The sequence below is a fragment of the Thamnophis elegans genome, chromosome 3 (genome assembly GCF_009769535.1).
Source record: "Thamnophis elegans isolate rThaEle1 chromosome 3, rThaEle1.pri, whole genome shotgun sequence".
NCBI classification, from domain to species: domain Eukaryota; kingdom Metazoa; phylum Chordata; class Lepidosauria; order Squamata; family Colubridae; genus Thamnophis; species Thamnophis elegans.
In genome coordinates this window covers 113,134,551-113,152,522 of record NC_045543.1, presented here as the reverse complement: position 1 = coordinate 113,152,522, position 17,972 = coordinate 113,134,551, and the positions used below count along the sequence as shown (strand labels likewise).

The 17,972-nt window shown below is 37.2% G+C and overlaps 1 protein-coding gene across 3 annotated transcripts in view; it reads right to left on the bottom strand.

Moving 5' to 3' along the window:
* Window positions 1-17,972, bottom strand: part of FCHO2 (FCH and mu domain containing endocytic adaptor 2) — a 67,982-nt gene that overhangs the window by 26,997 nt on the left and 23,013 nt on the right. For 2 of the 3 annotated variants that reach the window (XM_032213938.1, XM_032213941.1), the window contains 8 exons: window positions 15,800-15,896; window positions 10,088-10,132; window positions 8,034-8,106; window positions 6,940-6,964; window positions 4,197-4,251; window positions 3,289-3,467; window positions 2,493-2,504; window positions 267-291 (listed from right to left, as the gene is read on the bottom strand). In XM_032213938.1, coding sequence (XP_032069829.1) covers window positions 267-291; window positions 2,493-2,504; window positions 3,289-3,467; window positions 4,197-4,251; window positions 6,940-6,964; window positions 8,034-8,106; window positions 10,088-10,132; window positions 15,800-15,896 — 511 coding nt within the window. The remainder of the gene's footprint in view (window positions 1-266; window positions 292-2,492; window positions 2,505-3,288; window positions 3,468-4,196; window positions 4,252-6,939; window positions 6,965-8,033; window positions 8,107-10,087; window positions 10,133-15,799; window positions 15,897-17,972) is intronic. The other variant, XM_032213940.1, reaches the window with a different exon arrangement.

The window sequence follows — 17,972 nt, the reverse complement described above, 5'->3', positions numbered from 1 at the left end:
GTCATAACTCTGGGGCTGCCTATAAGTATATTTTGACTAAGTGGCAAAATATATATCCTTTTAATTTAAAGTTAGTTATGTTGGGGAAAAACCTGTTTTGTGTACTCTCAATAAAAGAAGGAAACTCAATTATCCTGTACTCACATTATACATACATTTGCCTACATACAAAAACATGGTTTAGACAAATCTGTTTTCATAAAAAGGACATTCAAACTGATATAAACGTAAGAAAAAAGTCACTGATAGTCACCAGACAAACTTACTAGATGCATTCCGGTTCATTTGTGCCTAAATGTAAGGTAATTGAAAACAACAAATTTTAGTAAATACATATTATTTTCTTTGTAAATTAAGGGAAAAGTTAAAGATATGAAATATTCCAATGGCAATCTCAAATATTAGCTTTAGCAAAATGAATGACACATATAAATAAAATATATAAGATAAATGTTTAGGATCTTAAATTTGAAGCATCAGATGGCATCATTACCTCACAATTGTTTTATGAAATACAATCATCCATAAGTCATCCATTTTGTTTCTTAACTGAGTTAGTGAAGCTGGCAAAGATTATTTCTAAGTAATAAAAATAATAAATACAAATATGGATAATTTACAAAAACCAGCTGTCACTCTATACTGAAAGCCAATTTATTCTATATCTGGGATGGCAAACCTGTGGCACACGGAGCCATTTGTCAGGGCACGCAAGGCATTGCCCTGTCAGCTGCCCGGAATGCAGGCACACATTGGCCAACTGAGTTCAGCCTTTTTAAAAGCCATTTTTCACCCTCCCCAGGCTCCAGAGGCTTTATAGGACCCTGGGGAGGGCAAAAACAGCCCCCCCCCAGGAGGCCTTCTGGAGGCTTCAGGAGCTTCCCTGAAGCCTCCAGTCCGCAAAAAAACGGCCCTACGAGCAAACTGGAAGTGACTTCTGGTTTGCTCATAGGGTCATTTTCCGTCCTCCGGAGCCTTCAGGGAAACCTCCTGAAAGCCTCTGAAAGCTCCTGAGGGTTTAAACTGGCCCTACGAGCAAACCGGAAGTCCATTCCCAAACTTCCGATTTGCCCATAGGGCTAGGTTTTTTTTTTGCGCTCTGGAGGCTTCAGAGAAGCTCCTGAAGACCTCGGGGAGGAGGGGTCTGTTTTTGCCCTCCCCAGGCTCCTATAAAGCCTCTGGAGCCTGGGGAGGGCAAAAAAAGCATGCAAAAATGGTGGGGAGCGCCTGTCATGCGTGCATGCGTAATGGGAGGGGTGTCACACATTGCATTATGGGTGTGGCATGCCCGCGCACGACCCCCCCTGCGCTCCCCCCTGCTTATGGCACGCGAGCCAAAAAAGGTTCACCATCGCTGTTCTATAATTCTATATAAAAATGGTTTCAAACAGCCTCTGTATGGTGCTCTGAATTCTGAACTTATTGTAAAAAATGTGCACTTAACAAATATGAAACTAAAAGCATGGAAAAATAAAACAAATCATAACAGCAGCTTATATGAAATTGATATATAAATTCACTCCCTTGGTATGAGATATGAATTACTGAATGGCCAATTAAAAATCAATATTGATTACTAGAACCATTTTGCCTAAGGTTAGGTGCCTGTCATAACCACTCCAAAAGCTGTCTTGGAAATGCAGCTTGTAAACAAGCCCCATCCTAGTTTTGACTTGGCAAAGACCTGGGACGTTTTATTTTTTTAGACTTAAATTTATAAGGAACAAGTGCTCAGCTCTAAGGTAAAAAGAATGGCAGAATTCATTGTTCAAATCATATTGAGCTTAAAGAAACATCAGGATGGCTACAGGTCAGTGCTTTTACATAGATGTTACATTCCATTTTTTATAGATCTATGACTGGGAACGTAATTCATCATGGTAGAACACTGATATTATCAAGAAAATGGTTGGCTTCTTTGCAGCTCCTAAAACACTTCTGGCTATTGTAAAATATCACATCCTTTCCACAATCCCATGATCCGATTTCAGGCTTGCCAACCAGCTTACACTTAAAACTGGTTGTAGTGTCCCACAGACATTTGATCCTGATGTGCAACATTTTTTGCTGATTTTCAGTGTTTTTTGCTGGTTTCTGGAATGTATTTTGACTTATGCCTTCATTCACTTAATGACACGCACATGGGTGCCTGATTTATGACCTTTATGGATTATGATCGAAATTGTCGTCCCAATTGTGATTGTAAGTCAAGGACTATCTGTCAATCAAATCCTGTTCTTATGTATGAGGCTAATTAAATTCCAGGTTTGAAAATGTTGTTAAAAGATTATACTAGGATTTTATTGCTGTCTCATTATTAATTTATTATTACCAGGACAATTTTACAATTTTCATAGCATAAATCTAACTGGAAGCCTTGAATGAACTGTGCATTACAGAATGTTACAGTATATAAAATCAATTACAATAGTCTAGCTAAATTCCTTATCAAGCAGTATGATACTGCTAATTAAATATGATTTAATACTTACAAGGCTATGTCTCTGTTAGCATAGGAAATAAAATAAGGAAAACATAATTACACAGAGTTTTGTACATGCTATATGTACAAAAAGATATTCTTTTCTAATTTTCAAGGCTGAAGTATCAAACCACAGTTTTAATAAAGTTTTAAAATAATCCGGTTATTTTAATAGGAAATATATATATATTAAAAAACCCACTGACCTAATAGTAGCCCTTTTTAAAATTGCATTTTGTAACTATTCTTTAACGAAGTGTTGCAACTATCCATCCTAGAGTAAATTTGGGCCTCTAGAGCAGTGGTTCACAACCTGTGGGTAGCAACCCCTTTGGGGGTCGAATGACACTTTCACAGGGGTCGCCTAACACCATCCACCTCCACCGGTGTCACACATGCTCAGGAGCGTGTCCTGAAGCGGCAGGTGTATGAAGAGCACCGGGTGGCGAAGCAGCCTCCTCCCTGCTCTGGGCGCAACCCAGACGTCGCCTCGCCTGGTCTCCACACCAGGGAAAGGCTGAGGCACTGAAGGGAGAGACGGGTTCTTCTGGGTGGCAGATCAGCCTCGGCTCTGACGGATGTCCAAAGCGAGCTTGGTTGGTGGTGCCACTTAAGCCCAGCCGCCTGCAGAGGGGATCGAAGGCGCCCAGAGAGTGGGACAGTTGGGCCACCCACTTCAGCCATCGGGACAGACTCCCGATTTTTTAACTAAAAAGTTAAGGCTAAATGAGTTAACGTTCCTATGACAGTATTAACTATATTTCCCCTATTACTATATACTAAATAGCCTATAAAAGTTTACTTACAGATATAGCTGGTGAAAGTGTGATGTTTCCTATTGATTCTTTTAATTCATCCAAAGAAGGCACTGTATAATGAGAACTACAGTCTGAATGCACAGGTTTGATTTCCACACGGAACTTTCTGGGTTCATCATCTTCAGAGTCAGAATCACTTGAGGAATAAAAGTGGTTTTCTTTGGCATGTTATTTGCAGTTAAGGAAAAGGTTGCTTTCATCAATTAATGCAGGGTTCCCAAACACTGCTGGGACAAATGTATCCTAACCAACTGAATGAATAAAACTGATAATTCACGGGGGTTAGAGCTCAGGAATAAATTAATATACTTTAATTTAACAAATTGTAGTCCATATATCATGGAAAAGGATGTCTTATTGCTTTCCATTGGTTTTCCATAAAACTCCTCATAAAATACTGCAGCTTACGAAAGACTATCAGTCTGTAAGTTTCTTTGGGCATTTTCACAGTCAATGAAGCTGCACTGAGATAGCAGTGCAGCACATCTCTTCTGTCCCCTTCCAGCCTAGCACTGGTTATCCCTCCCAATACAATAATTTCTGCTTCCTCATAGTTGTCTCTGCAGAACAAGGGTCAGAGTTCTGCATAAAATTCTTCTCCCTCCAGACATTATCACCCTTTCTTTTGAAAAGAAAAGTAATGTGCTAAAAAAAGGGGGGGACAGGATGATGGAACTGTTCTGTTGCTCTCTGTTCACAACACTTATGTATCAAAATGGCCAGGTTGTGAGGAAAACTTCTCATTATTTTGCAACCAGCTCTCCTCCCTGGGGGTTGACAACCACTCACTGAGGATGCTGAGTTAATTAATATTGTATCCAACCACTGCAATGCTTTATAAAATCATTTAATGCTTCATATATGAAAATACGAAGTATAATGACAACAAAGGATATTCTGACAATCTTTAGGTTTAATGCTATACCCCTCATCATCTACATCTGGAATGTTCTGGAAGGAAAAAAAACTTATTTTAAAATATGTTTCAATAGAACCCAAACTCGATAGAAACAGCTAAAATACTACATGGAAAACAGTTAAAATGCTCTATAAAGAGACCATATGAAAGCAGTTAACTTATTTAGGCTGAAAAGTCTTGACTGAAGACACCATTCTCAAAGCAGAAATAGTGAGGGCTAAGTACAACTCTCAAAATTAACCCTTCGTAGCTTGGAAGCAACAATCTTCACAATATATCCATGAGCTTTAACTGCCTCGTTAAGGCCTCCATCCTCTTCCTTAATATCCTGGCAATTATGTAATTTTTCTTATGAAAGTATTTTATTTCTTAACTTTTATTTATTAACATATCTTGCAATGGCACTATTCTAGGCAGCTTACAATAATAAAAAGGAAGAAATAAAATAGAATAAACAATGACAAAGGAACACAATGAGAATAATAAGCAAAAGAATGGATGAATGCAGAGGTGTGTGTGTGTGTGTGTGTGTGTGTGTGTGTAGGGAATAGAGTCTGCCATCAATGTAACAGCCATCTCCAGCACGGAATTCCCCCATCTGGTCCCCAGGCCAACTGGCAAAGCCAAGTAATAAGAGTAACATCTTTAAAATAAGAGGACAGTGCCAGAGACACAGTCATTAGTGCAACTCCTTGTAAGTTAGCCACCAAAGACAATCATCTTTTGATTTATGACTTGCAGGAAGAGGATTATCTTGATAAAAGTTATGTAAAATGTTTGAACATCAGAACATTCTTACTTTTCTTGTTGGAAGCTGGGTAGGAAAGTCGCAAATAATGACGACCCCAGCATCTGTAATAAATATATGCCAGTTGCCAAGCACCAGAATGCTGATGGGGTGCTATGGGGATTCTGTGACGGTCATAACATTCTTTTGTCGTATCCTTTTTATACTTTCTTAGTATTATTTTTTCTTTAAGTTTAATTTGTATTACTTTTTATTATTGTAATCAAAATTTTTAATAAAAAATATATAGAAAGAAGGAAAATGTCTAAAATTATATAGAAAATTGTTTTTATATTCTGAAACTGATACAGAATTAATCTAGTGGGGTACATGGGAAATAATAAAACAAAAAGCTTACTGAACACATACATGCATGAATTTGTTTATTAAACAAGTAGTGAAATATCCAGATAAAAAAGTAAATATTGTAGGTTCATCCAAGTTATAGATTATGATAGTTGTCAAACCACTAATTGTATAAATGACATAATTCTAGTTTTATCAGTGGAACTACCAGTAGATACTGTATATCCAATAAAGTTCCATGCAAAAATCATTCTGTTCAAATAAACAACCTTAAAGATATTTTTCATTTTTAATATTGTATTATTGCTTAAACAAAATAAATCAAATCAATTAATCTTTCATAAAGAATATTAGAACAATATTATTCTAATAGTAATTAGAATATTATTATTAATATTAAATATTAGCATGACCCAACAAAAGGGTGAACGACAAAACGGCGCCCGACTAAACCGCGTCGCTAAAACCGCGAGGTCATCAATGCACCGACAACAGCGCGGAGACAGAAGGGCGATTTCAGTCGACAGAGGGGCGATTTAAGGTAAGGTAAGGGTTAGGTTTAGGTTTAGGTTTAGGGTTAGGTTTAGCGTTACGTTTAGGTTTAGTTTTACAGCGCGCTTCTGTCGCCGTGCTGTTGTCGGCGCGATTCAGCGCTCATTCGTCGGAGCGCTTTAGAACACGGTTTTGTCACCGCGGTTTAGTCGGGCGCGGTTTTGTTGTTTGCCCTTTTGTCGCTGAACCAAAAATTAGACAGAAAATAGTTTTGTCTACAATTTTTCAGGACATTCAGGAAAGTTATACAGTTTAACAATGATATTTGGGATCAGAATTTCCTTCCTATGCAATAAGTTTATGAAGCGAAAAGACATGTGATCACATTGCATAACAATGGCACTCCCAGCAGCAGGCGGGTGATGCCATGGGCTGGTGAATACCGCAAGTGGGTGCTACAGAGTATGGGTGGTTAGGCACTATGGAGTACAAGTCCTCATGCTGCTCAGGGACAAAAAGCAGCAGGAACTTTTATATGACACAATAAATGAGTTGTGTAAATGTACACAACTCTGCTTATTACAAATGATGACCACGTAACTGCAGATGCTGCAACATTTGTAGTTTTGAGCCAGTTGCCAATCGCCTGAATCGCAATCAGAGGTCCATGGGGACACTGCAATGGCTGCAACTTCAAGGACTGGCTGTAAATCCCTTGTTCAGTACTCTAGTAACTTTGAGCAGTTACTGTTACTGAAGCAATTGCTTTAGAAAATTCTGCCTATCTGCCATCTTAGGTTAAATTCTGATAAATGGCCAAATATAGTTAGAAAGAAAACAGATGATAATACTGGCACTTGCTTGAAACTGTAATATTATTCATATACACCAAAGGTGCTTTTTCAAGAGGCAGCTGTACTTTCAAAGGTTTTTTTTTTTGAAGATGTTTCGCTCTGAAGAAGGTTCTTGGATGAGAAATGAAATGTCTTCAAAGAAAAACCAGAAATTCTGGTTGCCTCTTGAAAAAGCACCTTTGGGACAACCATGACCTGGATGACTGAGAATCTCCAGAGACATCATTCATTCATTTACTCACTCACTCACAAACACACTCACATTATTCATATATACTTACTACTGAATCTGCATCTGGACATTCTCTGTAAAAAAAAGCACCCACCAATAAATCAAATAATTGTTATAGATATATAAATTGTCTAACTATTTTGCTATATACATAACCTTTTACTAATGAGTGCATATTTTATTCAGTCGTGAAGAGGTTTAGACTGTCAATTTCAATCAAAATTCTTAAAATTACATATATAAACACAGCAATAGCATGCTTAATGTATGTAGATACAGATATAAATCATCTAGTACTAAAATATGAGAGGATTTGAAGTCTTGCTGGCATAAACATTATTCCATTTCCTATTATTCTATGTTCTAAGTGGATAGGGGCTCTTAGGCAAGTGAATTCCGTAACTTTAATGTCACACTTTTTAAAACCATTTTTAGTAACTAAGTTTTAGAAAATGGTAAAAGATACTTAATATATATATACAATTGATCAAAATGTTATTTTATACAGGACAAAGTGTTATTCAAATGGCATATGGATTAATCTTACATTGCTCGGAAAGGGTATGTGCTTCTTTTATTGTTGGAACTACAATACTGGCACGGACACTCAATTTAAAATGGCACTTACACTAATACAAAATGAGATTGGAGTGTAATACAATGCTGAGAAATGCCTAAGACACTTCATTAATCACTATTACATAGAGTTATGACTAAGACTTAAGATGAAACAAATGGGTTAGCGAACTATCCTTTGATTTTTATGATCAACCAAATTCTCTTTTTTTCTCCTTAATAACTAATTGCATTCTTTAGGATGGATAAAATATGTATTTTGATCCCCGTAAACAAAGTTCTCAGGTCTAGGGGGATTATTGTAGGAATACATATAGTTTGAACTAGAAAGTGATTTTGCATAAAATAATATATAAACCTATGTTTAGAAAATATATGTGTGAAGTTAATTCATTAATGGTCTTGTCAAAAACAACATTTTCTAAGTTTAGAAGAATATAAGTACAAAGGACTAATTCTAATAGTCTTTAAAAGTAAAAGCTCTTGACATTTTACAGTAAGAATTATAAAAAAAATGTGCTTTTAATATAGTATTATTTTTTATATTTTTGTTTGAAATATATTTACATAGATTCTGGATCTTTTTCCTTCTTAATAATCCCTGACAATCCAAAATGCTTTCTTTTTCTTGGCTTTATTCCTGCAAGTAAATTATTATTATTAGATAGAAATTAAAAAGCATACATTGAAATAATGCACACATGTAGCAAATATGAAGACAATTTATTTCATGAGTGTACCATATGTCATTACACCAGCACTGTCAATAAACTGGAATAATTACACATTGGACTCCATTAAAATTAAAACATTTAATGTTTTTATTCTTAAATATGGCTCTGAATCAAGATTTCTGCTTATATCCGGGGTACTCAAACATGGTGTTTGCCACTAAAAATTCAAATGACTTGTGTGACATGTGCCATCTTTATTAAATCTATCAAGTTTAATTTCAACTTAATCTGCTTGGTCAAGTTAAATGGCATCTTATCCAGGCAAACACAATGCAATCCCCACCTGTTAATAATTGCTCACAAACTTTTCAGGGAATCAAAACCCATGATTAGTCTGGGGATTAGCCCTCTCAATATTGTCCTGGTTCTGATCAAAAGGAAACTGAGTTAAGTGATATCAATAGGCTTTGAGTTAGGCTGGCTGGAGCCCCTTGTCAGGTGCATGACATAGATTTGCCACCTTTGTTATTCTTATATGTTTTGTACTTTTTTTGCTTCATTTTTTTTTTTTTTTGCAGTCTGCTGTCCAGAACCAATTGGAATTAGATGGCATCTACACTGAATAAACAACAATAACAACATAAAAAATTAATGTCACACCATCCTAGCACGTACTTAACTTTCCTAATTTGTTAAACAGCAGGTTTATACAGGTTATTATCTAATGCAGGAGTGTCAAATTCAAGTCCTGGAGGTTAGATCTGCTTAGATCTGGCTCGCGTGCCCACTCTACGAACAGCGAAGGACTGGCCCATGGTGCCTCTGCCAGCAAAAACAAAGCTCGGGAGGGCCATATGCGGCCTGTCCGGGCTCCGCTTTTGGCCGCAATGGCCTCCTGCAGCCCTCTGCCAACAAAAATGGAGCTTGGGGAGACCGCACATGATTCGGCCAGGCTTCATCATTAACTGCAACAGCCTCTTTGATCCCTCTGCCAGCAAAAACGGAGGCTGGGCAGGCCACACGTGGCTTCTCTGAGCTCCGTTTTCACTAGCAGAGGGCTGCAGAAGGCTGTCGCGGCCAAAAACAGATCCTTGATAAGTGATGTCAAGCTGGCAACGGCCACCCTGGCCATGCCCCTGACCACATACAGATACCCTGGGCCCCCAAGGTCAAACACAACCCTGATGTGGCCCTCAGTGAAATTGAATTTCCCTGATCTAAGGTATAGCCTGGTGATTCAATCTTCTTTGAAATGCAGACAGTCTTACAGTAAGCAGAGTGAGCAATCCCACAAGCTGTTTTTTTCAATCCTTCATAGGCAGCTGAACACATTGCTTCTGCGAAGCAACAGGAAGAGTATGATGGCAGCCCTAATAATCAGCCTTGCTATTAGACTTAAAGAGAGTAGCTCGTCCAAATCAATTCTACTGACAAAAATCATTTTCTCGAGTAACCAAGTGATTTCTGTTCAAATAGAACACGGGTGTCAAATAGAACACATGCAGCGTCACGTGATGTTGTGTGACATTTTTCCTATTTGCAGAGCTATGGTGGCCATGGCCTCTGCATGACGCATCCGGCCTGCGGGCCACCAGTTTGACACTCCCGAAATAGAATACAATTAGTAAGTGTTTGTTACTTATTTGAAAATGGGAAATAGACAGATGCAAAAAATTTAAAAATTGAAGAAATTTATGGAAATGCTGAGAAGCTATTTGCTTTTTATTCAGAAAAAATAATTATAATAATATTTTTGCTGCTTCTCATGAGCATATAAAGCAATCTGTGGCTCACAACTGAGCCTGTTAAATCGAAAAAACATAATATGTTCATCTTCATGTATTTCACTTAATATTTTAACGTAGATTATCCCTAATGATTACCAAAAAGAACCCTATATTGCATTGTACATGTTTTAAATCATTTTTACAATGAAGAAAAACTTACCCTCCACTGCACTGGCTGTATTACATTCTTCAAATTCAATTAGTCCTGAAAACAAGAAAAAAAAATTATTCTTTAGTTAATTCTTTGTGTTATGCAGTAGTATATTATTGCTTGCCTATAAGATGCAAAATAGCATAGTGGTATTCACATAGCTACCTTGCAGAGAAATCCCTGTTTGTAGGAAGGACATATTTAAGGATCAAAAACAGCATCTCTATGTGTGTGTACATAGAGAAACATATATACACATGTGCAAGCTCTTGATGTCAAGGTTACTGAGGGACAAAAAATCTGGACAAATCTCAGAGACAGTGTGAGCCAGATCTTGGTAATAACAGAACAGAATAGAGTTGGAAAGCATGTATTAGCTTAAAATTTAGTTCTCATTTTTTTAAAAGGGGGGGATGGATCCAGGAAACTACAGACCTATCAGTCTTACATCAATATCTGGGAAGATTCTTGAAAAGATAATCTAGCACTGAATCAGTGAACACCTAGAGGCAAGCAAAGTCATAACCAAAAGCCAACGTGGCTTTGTCAAAAGTTACTGCATTCTTTGACAAAATTACAAAATTGGTGGATCAGAAAAATGCTGTTGATATAATTTACTTGGACTTCAGTAAGACATTTGGTAAAGTGGATGACAACCTACTACTTGATAAGATAGAAAAATGTTGATTAGACAGCATCACGACCAGATAGATTGGTAATTGGCTGACCAACTGCACTCAATATGCATGAAGTCTTCAATGGAACTGAAATTACATGGAGGGTACTTTACATGCAGTAAGGTACTCCAAGGTTATGTCTTAGGCCCATTACTCTTCAATATTTCCATCAATGATTTAGATGAGTGGACATATGGGAAACTCATCAAATTTGGAGATGTCTCCATGTTCAACTACTATAGAAATGGTATTTTATTATCAAAAACCTAAAGCCAAGATCACCAATGATCCTTCCAAATAATATTTTTTCCTGCTTGTACTTATGAGAAACCCCAGAATTCGCTTCATTGAATTAACAGAAAAGTATAATCAGATCACTCCACAATTAATACATTTATAACAGTTACTGACGTTATATATACATGTAAAAGAATATTATACAATACTGTATATATATATATTTAAAGAATTAAGATTTAGGCTGCTGACAAGAGTCATTGAATACATAACTCTGTAAAGATTTTAAAAGATAAAGACACTTTTCAAACTGAGCTTGACTCCTGGTGACTACATAGACAGATCAATGTTGTTTTTTGCATAAATACTAAGGATATCATCTTCTTCTGAATGTTCTTCCTACTTCCGAGTGGTCTGCAGCCCTGGGATTCCTTGGTAGTCTTCCATTCAAGTACTAACCACATACCCAACTCTACTTAGCTTCCAAGAAGAGACAAGGTTGGCCACATGCTGCCATCTATTGAAAGCTCAGATAAATTTACACAACTCCAAACTGATTCCCCAGTTGAGTTTTGTATTCATTAAATTCAATCATACGTATAAACAAAAGCAGGTTTATAATTTAAATGGTGAAAATTAGATGGCTATAGTATAATTTAGAATTTCAAGAGGATAAGCAAATACAAATTAAGTCACTGACCCATCATCATCATTATCATCATCCATCTAAATAGAAACCTTCTAATTATTTTAAATATGGGGACAGAGCCAACTCTATTTTGAGGTTCTTATGGTATGTTTTGTTTTATAACAGAAATGTTCAGCACTAAAGGAACAATAAGAAGTCTTGAAAATTCACAAATCTCATAAGTCACCTGTCACTTAATCAGTAACAGCTCTGAAACAGTTCGGTTTGAGAATGGGGTCATGGCAGGTCAACTGATACAATTGAAATACTCAGTTCAAATTAGACCACTTAGAACATGTATCAAATGTGTAAACAGAAAAAGAAAGAAAATAATGGATGCTGAACAAATTTAATTGGTGAACCGTTCTTGAATATTCTTAAAATGCATCAATAATAGAAAAAAAACTTTCGGCTTTCTAAACAAATCAAAGTGAAATACATTTAGCAAATATCAACCTGTGGGACTAATTTCAAAAGAAACCCCTACTTAAAAACAACATAAATACTAAACTACTTCTTCATACATGTAAGAAAACTGAATGGTTGGTTTTAGTGTAAAACAAAAGATTCCCTTCCCTGCCCCCATCTCCTAGTAAGAAGTCATGCATGAAAGGAGGACAATTTTCTCAAAACTACATATGCCTCACATGCTGCTTCAAAACCGCAAAGCTTTGCGTGTCTGGCTCAGTGCCAGTTGACAGCTCAGCTGGAAATCAATGCACATTCTATCCCTCTTGCAACATGTCACTTTTGAATTGTTTCTGCGGTAGAAAGTTTATTCAACCTCTTTCTCAAATGCAGTGGACCGACCATCATTCTGCTATTTAATCATAGTCGAACAAGTTATTTTTTTGACAGCACTAAAGCCAGAGTGCAATTCCTAATGAACAGCTTGATACCAGTGGAATTTCAACTGTTTTAGTCTCAATTAATTTTGCTGTCAAAACAAATGACTGTTCCTAATGTTTAGATGTAAAAGCTCAATCACAAAGGTTAATTTTGCATTATAAACACATACACAATCTTTCTGTTACTAACTCCTCATGCCACTTCATATTTAACATTCAATACAAATATTGAAAAGTGAAGTTAAGAAAGAGAAATACTGCTAAATAAAAACCAAAACTACTGCTAAATGTAAAATTATTCAATGTATATTGTTCACATAATCACCATACAATTAGTTACTGAAAAAGTTTGCATATGAACAATATCATTTATATTATAAAATATTTAATAATGTATGAAAAGACAAAGGTTCCTAACCATACTGTAACATTTCTTCAGACTTTTCCTTTTGGATTAAGACCCTGGTTTTCACTATTTTAGAAACCTAAAAAAGTCATGTTCAATTTATATAATCCTTTAATAAATAAAAGTTTTATCTACAAAAAAAAAGTTTCAGAGAACTTAGGAGTTGTCAATATGTTGCAAAATACTTTTGTGAAGTAACAAAAATATTTTTGCAGTAAGAACTTGCACTGAACTTCGGCAAAATAGAATACTCTAATGCAGATTTTCACAACATGCAACCTATTGAACACTCTTGTGTGTCCTGTGGATATTTTTTGGAAAATTCAACATATCTACTGCTGCCAAATGTCCCCACTAGACAAAATGTCACCACCAGAGCCTAATTTTACCAGCTATCTTTGTCCTAAAAGATCCTATACTAACAGGTGCCTCCAACATCTCAAGGCTTCATCGACACCAATAGCTTCATCATAGCTGCAGCACAACTATTCACCAAACAGATGATCAATGTACCAGATATACCTTTATGGCACACTATTATTTTTGTAATATTTTTGTATGACGCAGTGGCTCAGTGGCTAAGATGCTGAGCTCGTCGATCAGAAAGGTCAGCAGTTTGGCGGTTTGAAACCCTAGTGTCATGTAACTGATTGAGCTCCCATTACTTGTCGCAGCTTCTGTCAACCTTGCAGTTCGAAAGCATGTAAAAATGCAAATAGAAAAATAGGGACCACTTTGATGAGAAAGTAGCAGCGTTCCGTGTGCCTTCAGCATTTAGTCATGCCGGCCACATGACCACGGAGACGTCTTTGGACAGTACTGGCTCTTTGGCTTTGAAATGGAGATGAGCATCGCCCCCTAGAATCGGGAACAATTAGCACATATGTGCGAGGGGAACCTTTACTTCGTTAAATTGAGCCAATTATGTGGGTGACATGATTTGTAACTGTTATGACTATTATGATGAGCAGGCTCCATTATGGTTGTAATTTTAGGACTACCTGTATTTCTATTTGGAGGATAAGAATTCAAGGTAGAATGTATTCAGCCTCAACATAGCAGAGAGATATAAATGTGATGAAGTTTTATTAAACTTTGAAAGTTGACACTAGCTCAACATAATACAGATATATGTGACATTTTTTTTTAATTTTGAAAATTGACACTAGCTTTGACTAACTTTAATAATCAATAATAAATTAAATGGCAAAGTCTTTTATTTTATTTATTTTTAGACAATTTTTAAGAGTAACCATGCTGTTTTTCCGTGCTCTGCTTTGGAAACCCCTCAGCTATTTTCCTCTCAGGGCTGTACGATGGGAGCAGACTGAGAGGACTCTTCTTCCACAGCTGTGCCAAAGTACTTTTGGGATGGACAGATTCAGTTTAATTGAGGGCAGCACTGAGGGCAATTCAGTAGTAAATAATAAAGCTAAAATTTGCTTATCACAGCTTTACTGGAAAATACCACAGAAGAGTACTACCTGCCTCTGACAGTCTGCTAAAAACTTCATACTGAAGGTCTTCTACAATGGACAGCTCTGCTAAGCACTATAAACAATCTCACAGCATGTACCAGTGCATGCTAAACATGTTGGATTGCTTCTGTGCAGATTGCAGGCACAATCCTAAAACTGACGGGCGTACAAACACCTGGACCAAGATAGTGTGAAAGGAGGGAGGGAGGGAGGGAGGGAGGGAGGGAGGGAGGGAGGGAGGAAGGAAGGAAGACATACTTTGAGTCTATTTTTCTACAGAATAAATTTCAGGAATTCATTAGTTTCGAGACTCAATAAAATATGTTTAAATTAAAGAACATAAAGTAGATTTTTAAATTAAATGTAAATGTTAATTTTATCTGGACTGGATATAGGTACATTAAAAGTTACTCTTAAGACTGAGCCAATTTCATTTGAGGTAAATTGAATCCAATGAGAATAATTGTCAATGTAAAAAGTATCAAGTTCAACTGTTTCTTAAAAATGAATTTTAACAGTTTAGTAATCGCTAAATTATAGCTGATTTTATTTTTTAAGTAGAGTTATACACATGCAGAAAGTATATTTTATTTGTTCAATCAATTTATATGGCTGCCCATCTGAAATATGTGACTCTCAATGGCTTACCACACTACATAAAACAGTTAGTTTGGTGTAGTGGTTAAGGCATCAAGACGGAAACAGAAATTGAGAGTTCTAGTTCCACCCTCGGCCCAAAGCCAGCAAGGTAACTCTGGGCCAGTCACTTTCTCTTAGTCCAAAGAAGAAGACAAAGACATACTGCTTCCAAAATTTCGCCAAGTAAACTGTAAGAATTAGCCCAGGTAGTCACCATGAATCAACACTGACTTGTAGGTCCTGAATGAATGAATGAATGAATCAATCAATCAATCAATCAATCAAAAGAATGACTAAATGAACAAAACTCCCTTTTAATGACCCTGTAGTCCCTATTTTTGTGTAGTCAGGATGAATGGATAGAGCTCAGCATTTACTAGCCAGATGTCCTTCCTGACAATCACATGGAGTTTGCAGCAGACATTCTTTCTTTGTGTCCTAGGAGAGAAACATCTAACACTACCTAAGATTGAACTCTCAACCTTCCGAGTGGGAGGCAAGGGATCTTCACCACTAGGCCACCACACTGCTTGAATGAATGAACAAAGAGTGTTATAAAAACCATATAACATCAACAGCAATCAAGGTTTAAGAAACCAACAACTACAATCAATATAAACATTGAACAGATTTCTATTGTACATCTAGATTAAAGCCGAATGGCAAAACCTTGTCTTCAATGGCCTTAAGAAAGCTATTTTAAAAAGAGTTACCAGTATATGGGGAAAAAAACTAAACAAAAACTCACCAGGTCTGTCTTTGCCTGTGCCTTTTAACTCAGCAAATTTTTGTATCAGACTTTCAACTGTTGTGTTTGCCATGTTATTTCTAAATTCTTCATGGACCTTTCAGGAAAAAAATAAGTTCAGCTGAAGATTATTCAGCAATTTTAATACTGCAGAAGTTTAAAGATGAAAGAAAAAGGCTTTATAGCAGATGTGTCCAACCCATGGCCCATGTGATGCATGCAGCCCTGGGCAGCTAGTAATGAGGTCCCACATTAACTATATTATGTATATTTCAGTGACGTGCAGTCAGGGGAAGCAGAGCCTCACCACTGTCATCATGAAAAGAAAAAAAAATGTAAAAGGAAAAAGGCTGAGGTAGTTGCTGCCGGAGTCATAGTGGATGACTCTGCTTAGTGCTTAACTGTTTAAAAAAGCCTCTAAAAAAGTGCCCCCTACAGGAGGAGGCGGGAGAACCACGTGCCTCATTTAGTCTGACTTTATAATCACTTGAGCAGAGTTAAGCAAGGGTTAAAAGCTGAAAAAATCCTTATGTAGATGAGGAACATGGTTCTCTTGCCTCCTCCTATAGAGGGCGTTTTTTAAAGGCTTTTTTAAACAGTTAAGCAAAGTTATCCATTGGGGACTCTGGCAGCAGCTAGCCCAGCCTGACCTCAGCAGCTCTTGCCTTTTTCCTTTTACATTTTCATGGCAGGCAAGAGCAGAGTTCAAATCCTCTGTGATTGTGAAACAGCTGGAAAAGGTATGTGGGTCGAAGGGAGGGGCAGGAATTCAAAATTAATGTAATTTGTAAGTAATTTGTGTGTGCGTGTGTTTGTTTCTTCACTCAAACAAACTCTCTCTCAATTTGAGAGAGAGTTTGTTTGAGAGTGAAGACAGGGAAGGGGGGTAGGAGAGGCAAGGAGGGCAGCCCGCCAGCTTTCTTTCTCTGTGTCCAAGGAAGCCCGCCAGCAGAGGCGGGTCTTTTACCCGCCTCTGCTGGCAGGCTGCCGCTTTCTTTCTTTTGCCCAGAGGCTGCAGCCCGCCTGAACTGCCCGCCTCTGGGCAAAAGAAAGCGCCAGCCCACCGCTGGCTTCCTTTGCCCGCCCTGCCGCTATGTCCGACATAGAGGCGGGCCACCTCTATGTTGGACATAGCGGCAGGGCAGGCAAAAGCCACTTTCTTTCTTTTGCCCAGAGGCGGGCAGCTCAGGTGGGCTGCAGCCTCTGGGCAAAAGAAAGAAAGCACCCACTCGCCACTGGCTTTTTTTTGCCCGCCTCTATGTCGGACATAGCGGCAGATAAAAGAAAGCCAGCAGCGGGCTGGCGCTTTCTTTCACCCGCCTGTCAGAACTCAGGCGGGCAAAAGAAAGAAAGCGCTTTAAACAGTGGGATGTCGGGGGAGAAGACTGCCTCACCAGCCATAAACCTCACCACACGTCACTGGTATATTTATATGCAGCCCAAGACAATTCTTCTTCACTCAATGCAGCCCAGGTAAGCTAACAGGATATAGTAATCAAATATGAAGGTTTTATTCAGAGAAATGGTCTATGCAAATATTCTGAATTTAAGGTATTTTTACTTCAGTTTCTTGCAGCCCCTGTGAAAGACAGAGCCAGCCAACTTCATTCTCCATTTTTTCTTAATATATTATTTTCTATTAATATATTCTTTTGATCATTAACTTTTGTTTTCTCTTCTAACTTTGAGAGATGGCCTCCATTTTGTATTTCTTTCTGTACCCTTGCTGTTTAACTTAATTCAAATGGAGTTTTTTTCCAGTTATTTCTCTTTTCACCTTTATAAACCTTTTTGATTTCTCCTTTTATGGAAGTCTATATTTTTCAATTTTTGTAAGTACTCTTGAATATTTTATATGACTGGGAACTTTTCTCTTGACATGGAAATCTTCTAAGAATTCTAAAAATGCTATAGTATTTGATAGAAGTAATTTTTGGCCCAAGTATTTAGTAAGGTTAATTTAGCTAACTAGATATGGGTTAAATATGTTTTTGCTTATTTGCCCCTGCAGTGTTGTAATTAATATGAGGCAGCAACTTCATTTCCCATATTTGAATGATTGTATGATGAAAGTTTATTTTATGCCATATTTTAACATAGGTAGAAAATTTCCTAGTGATCAAAAGGGAAGAACCACATGCTGGCTTCTGTCTCAGATGTTCTCTAAATATAA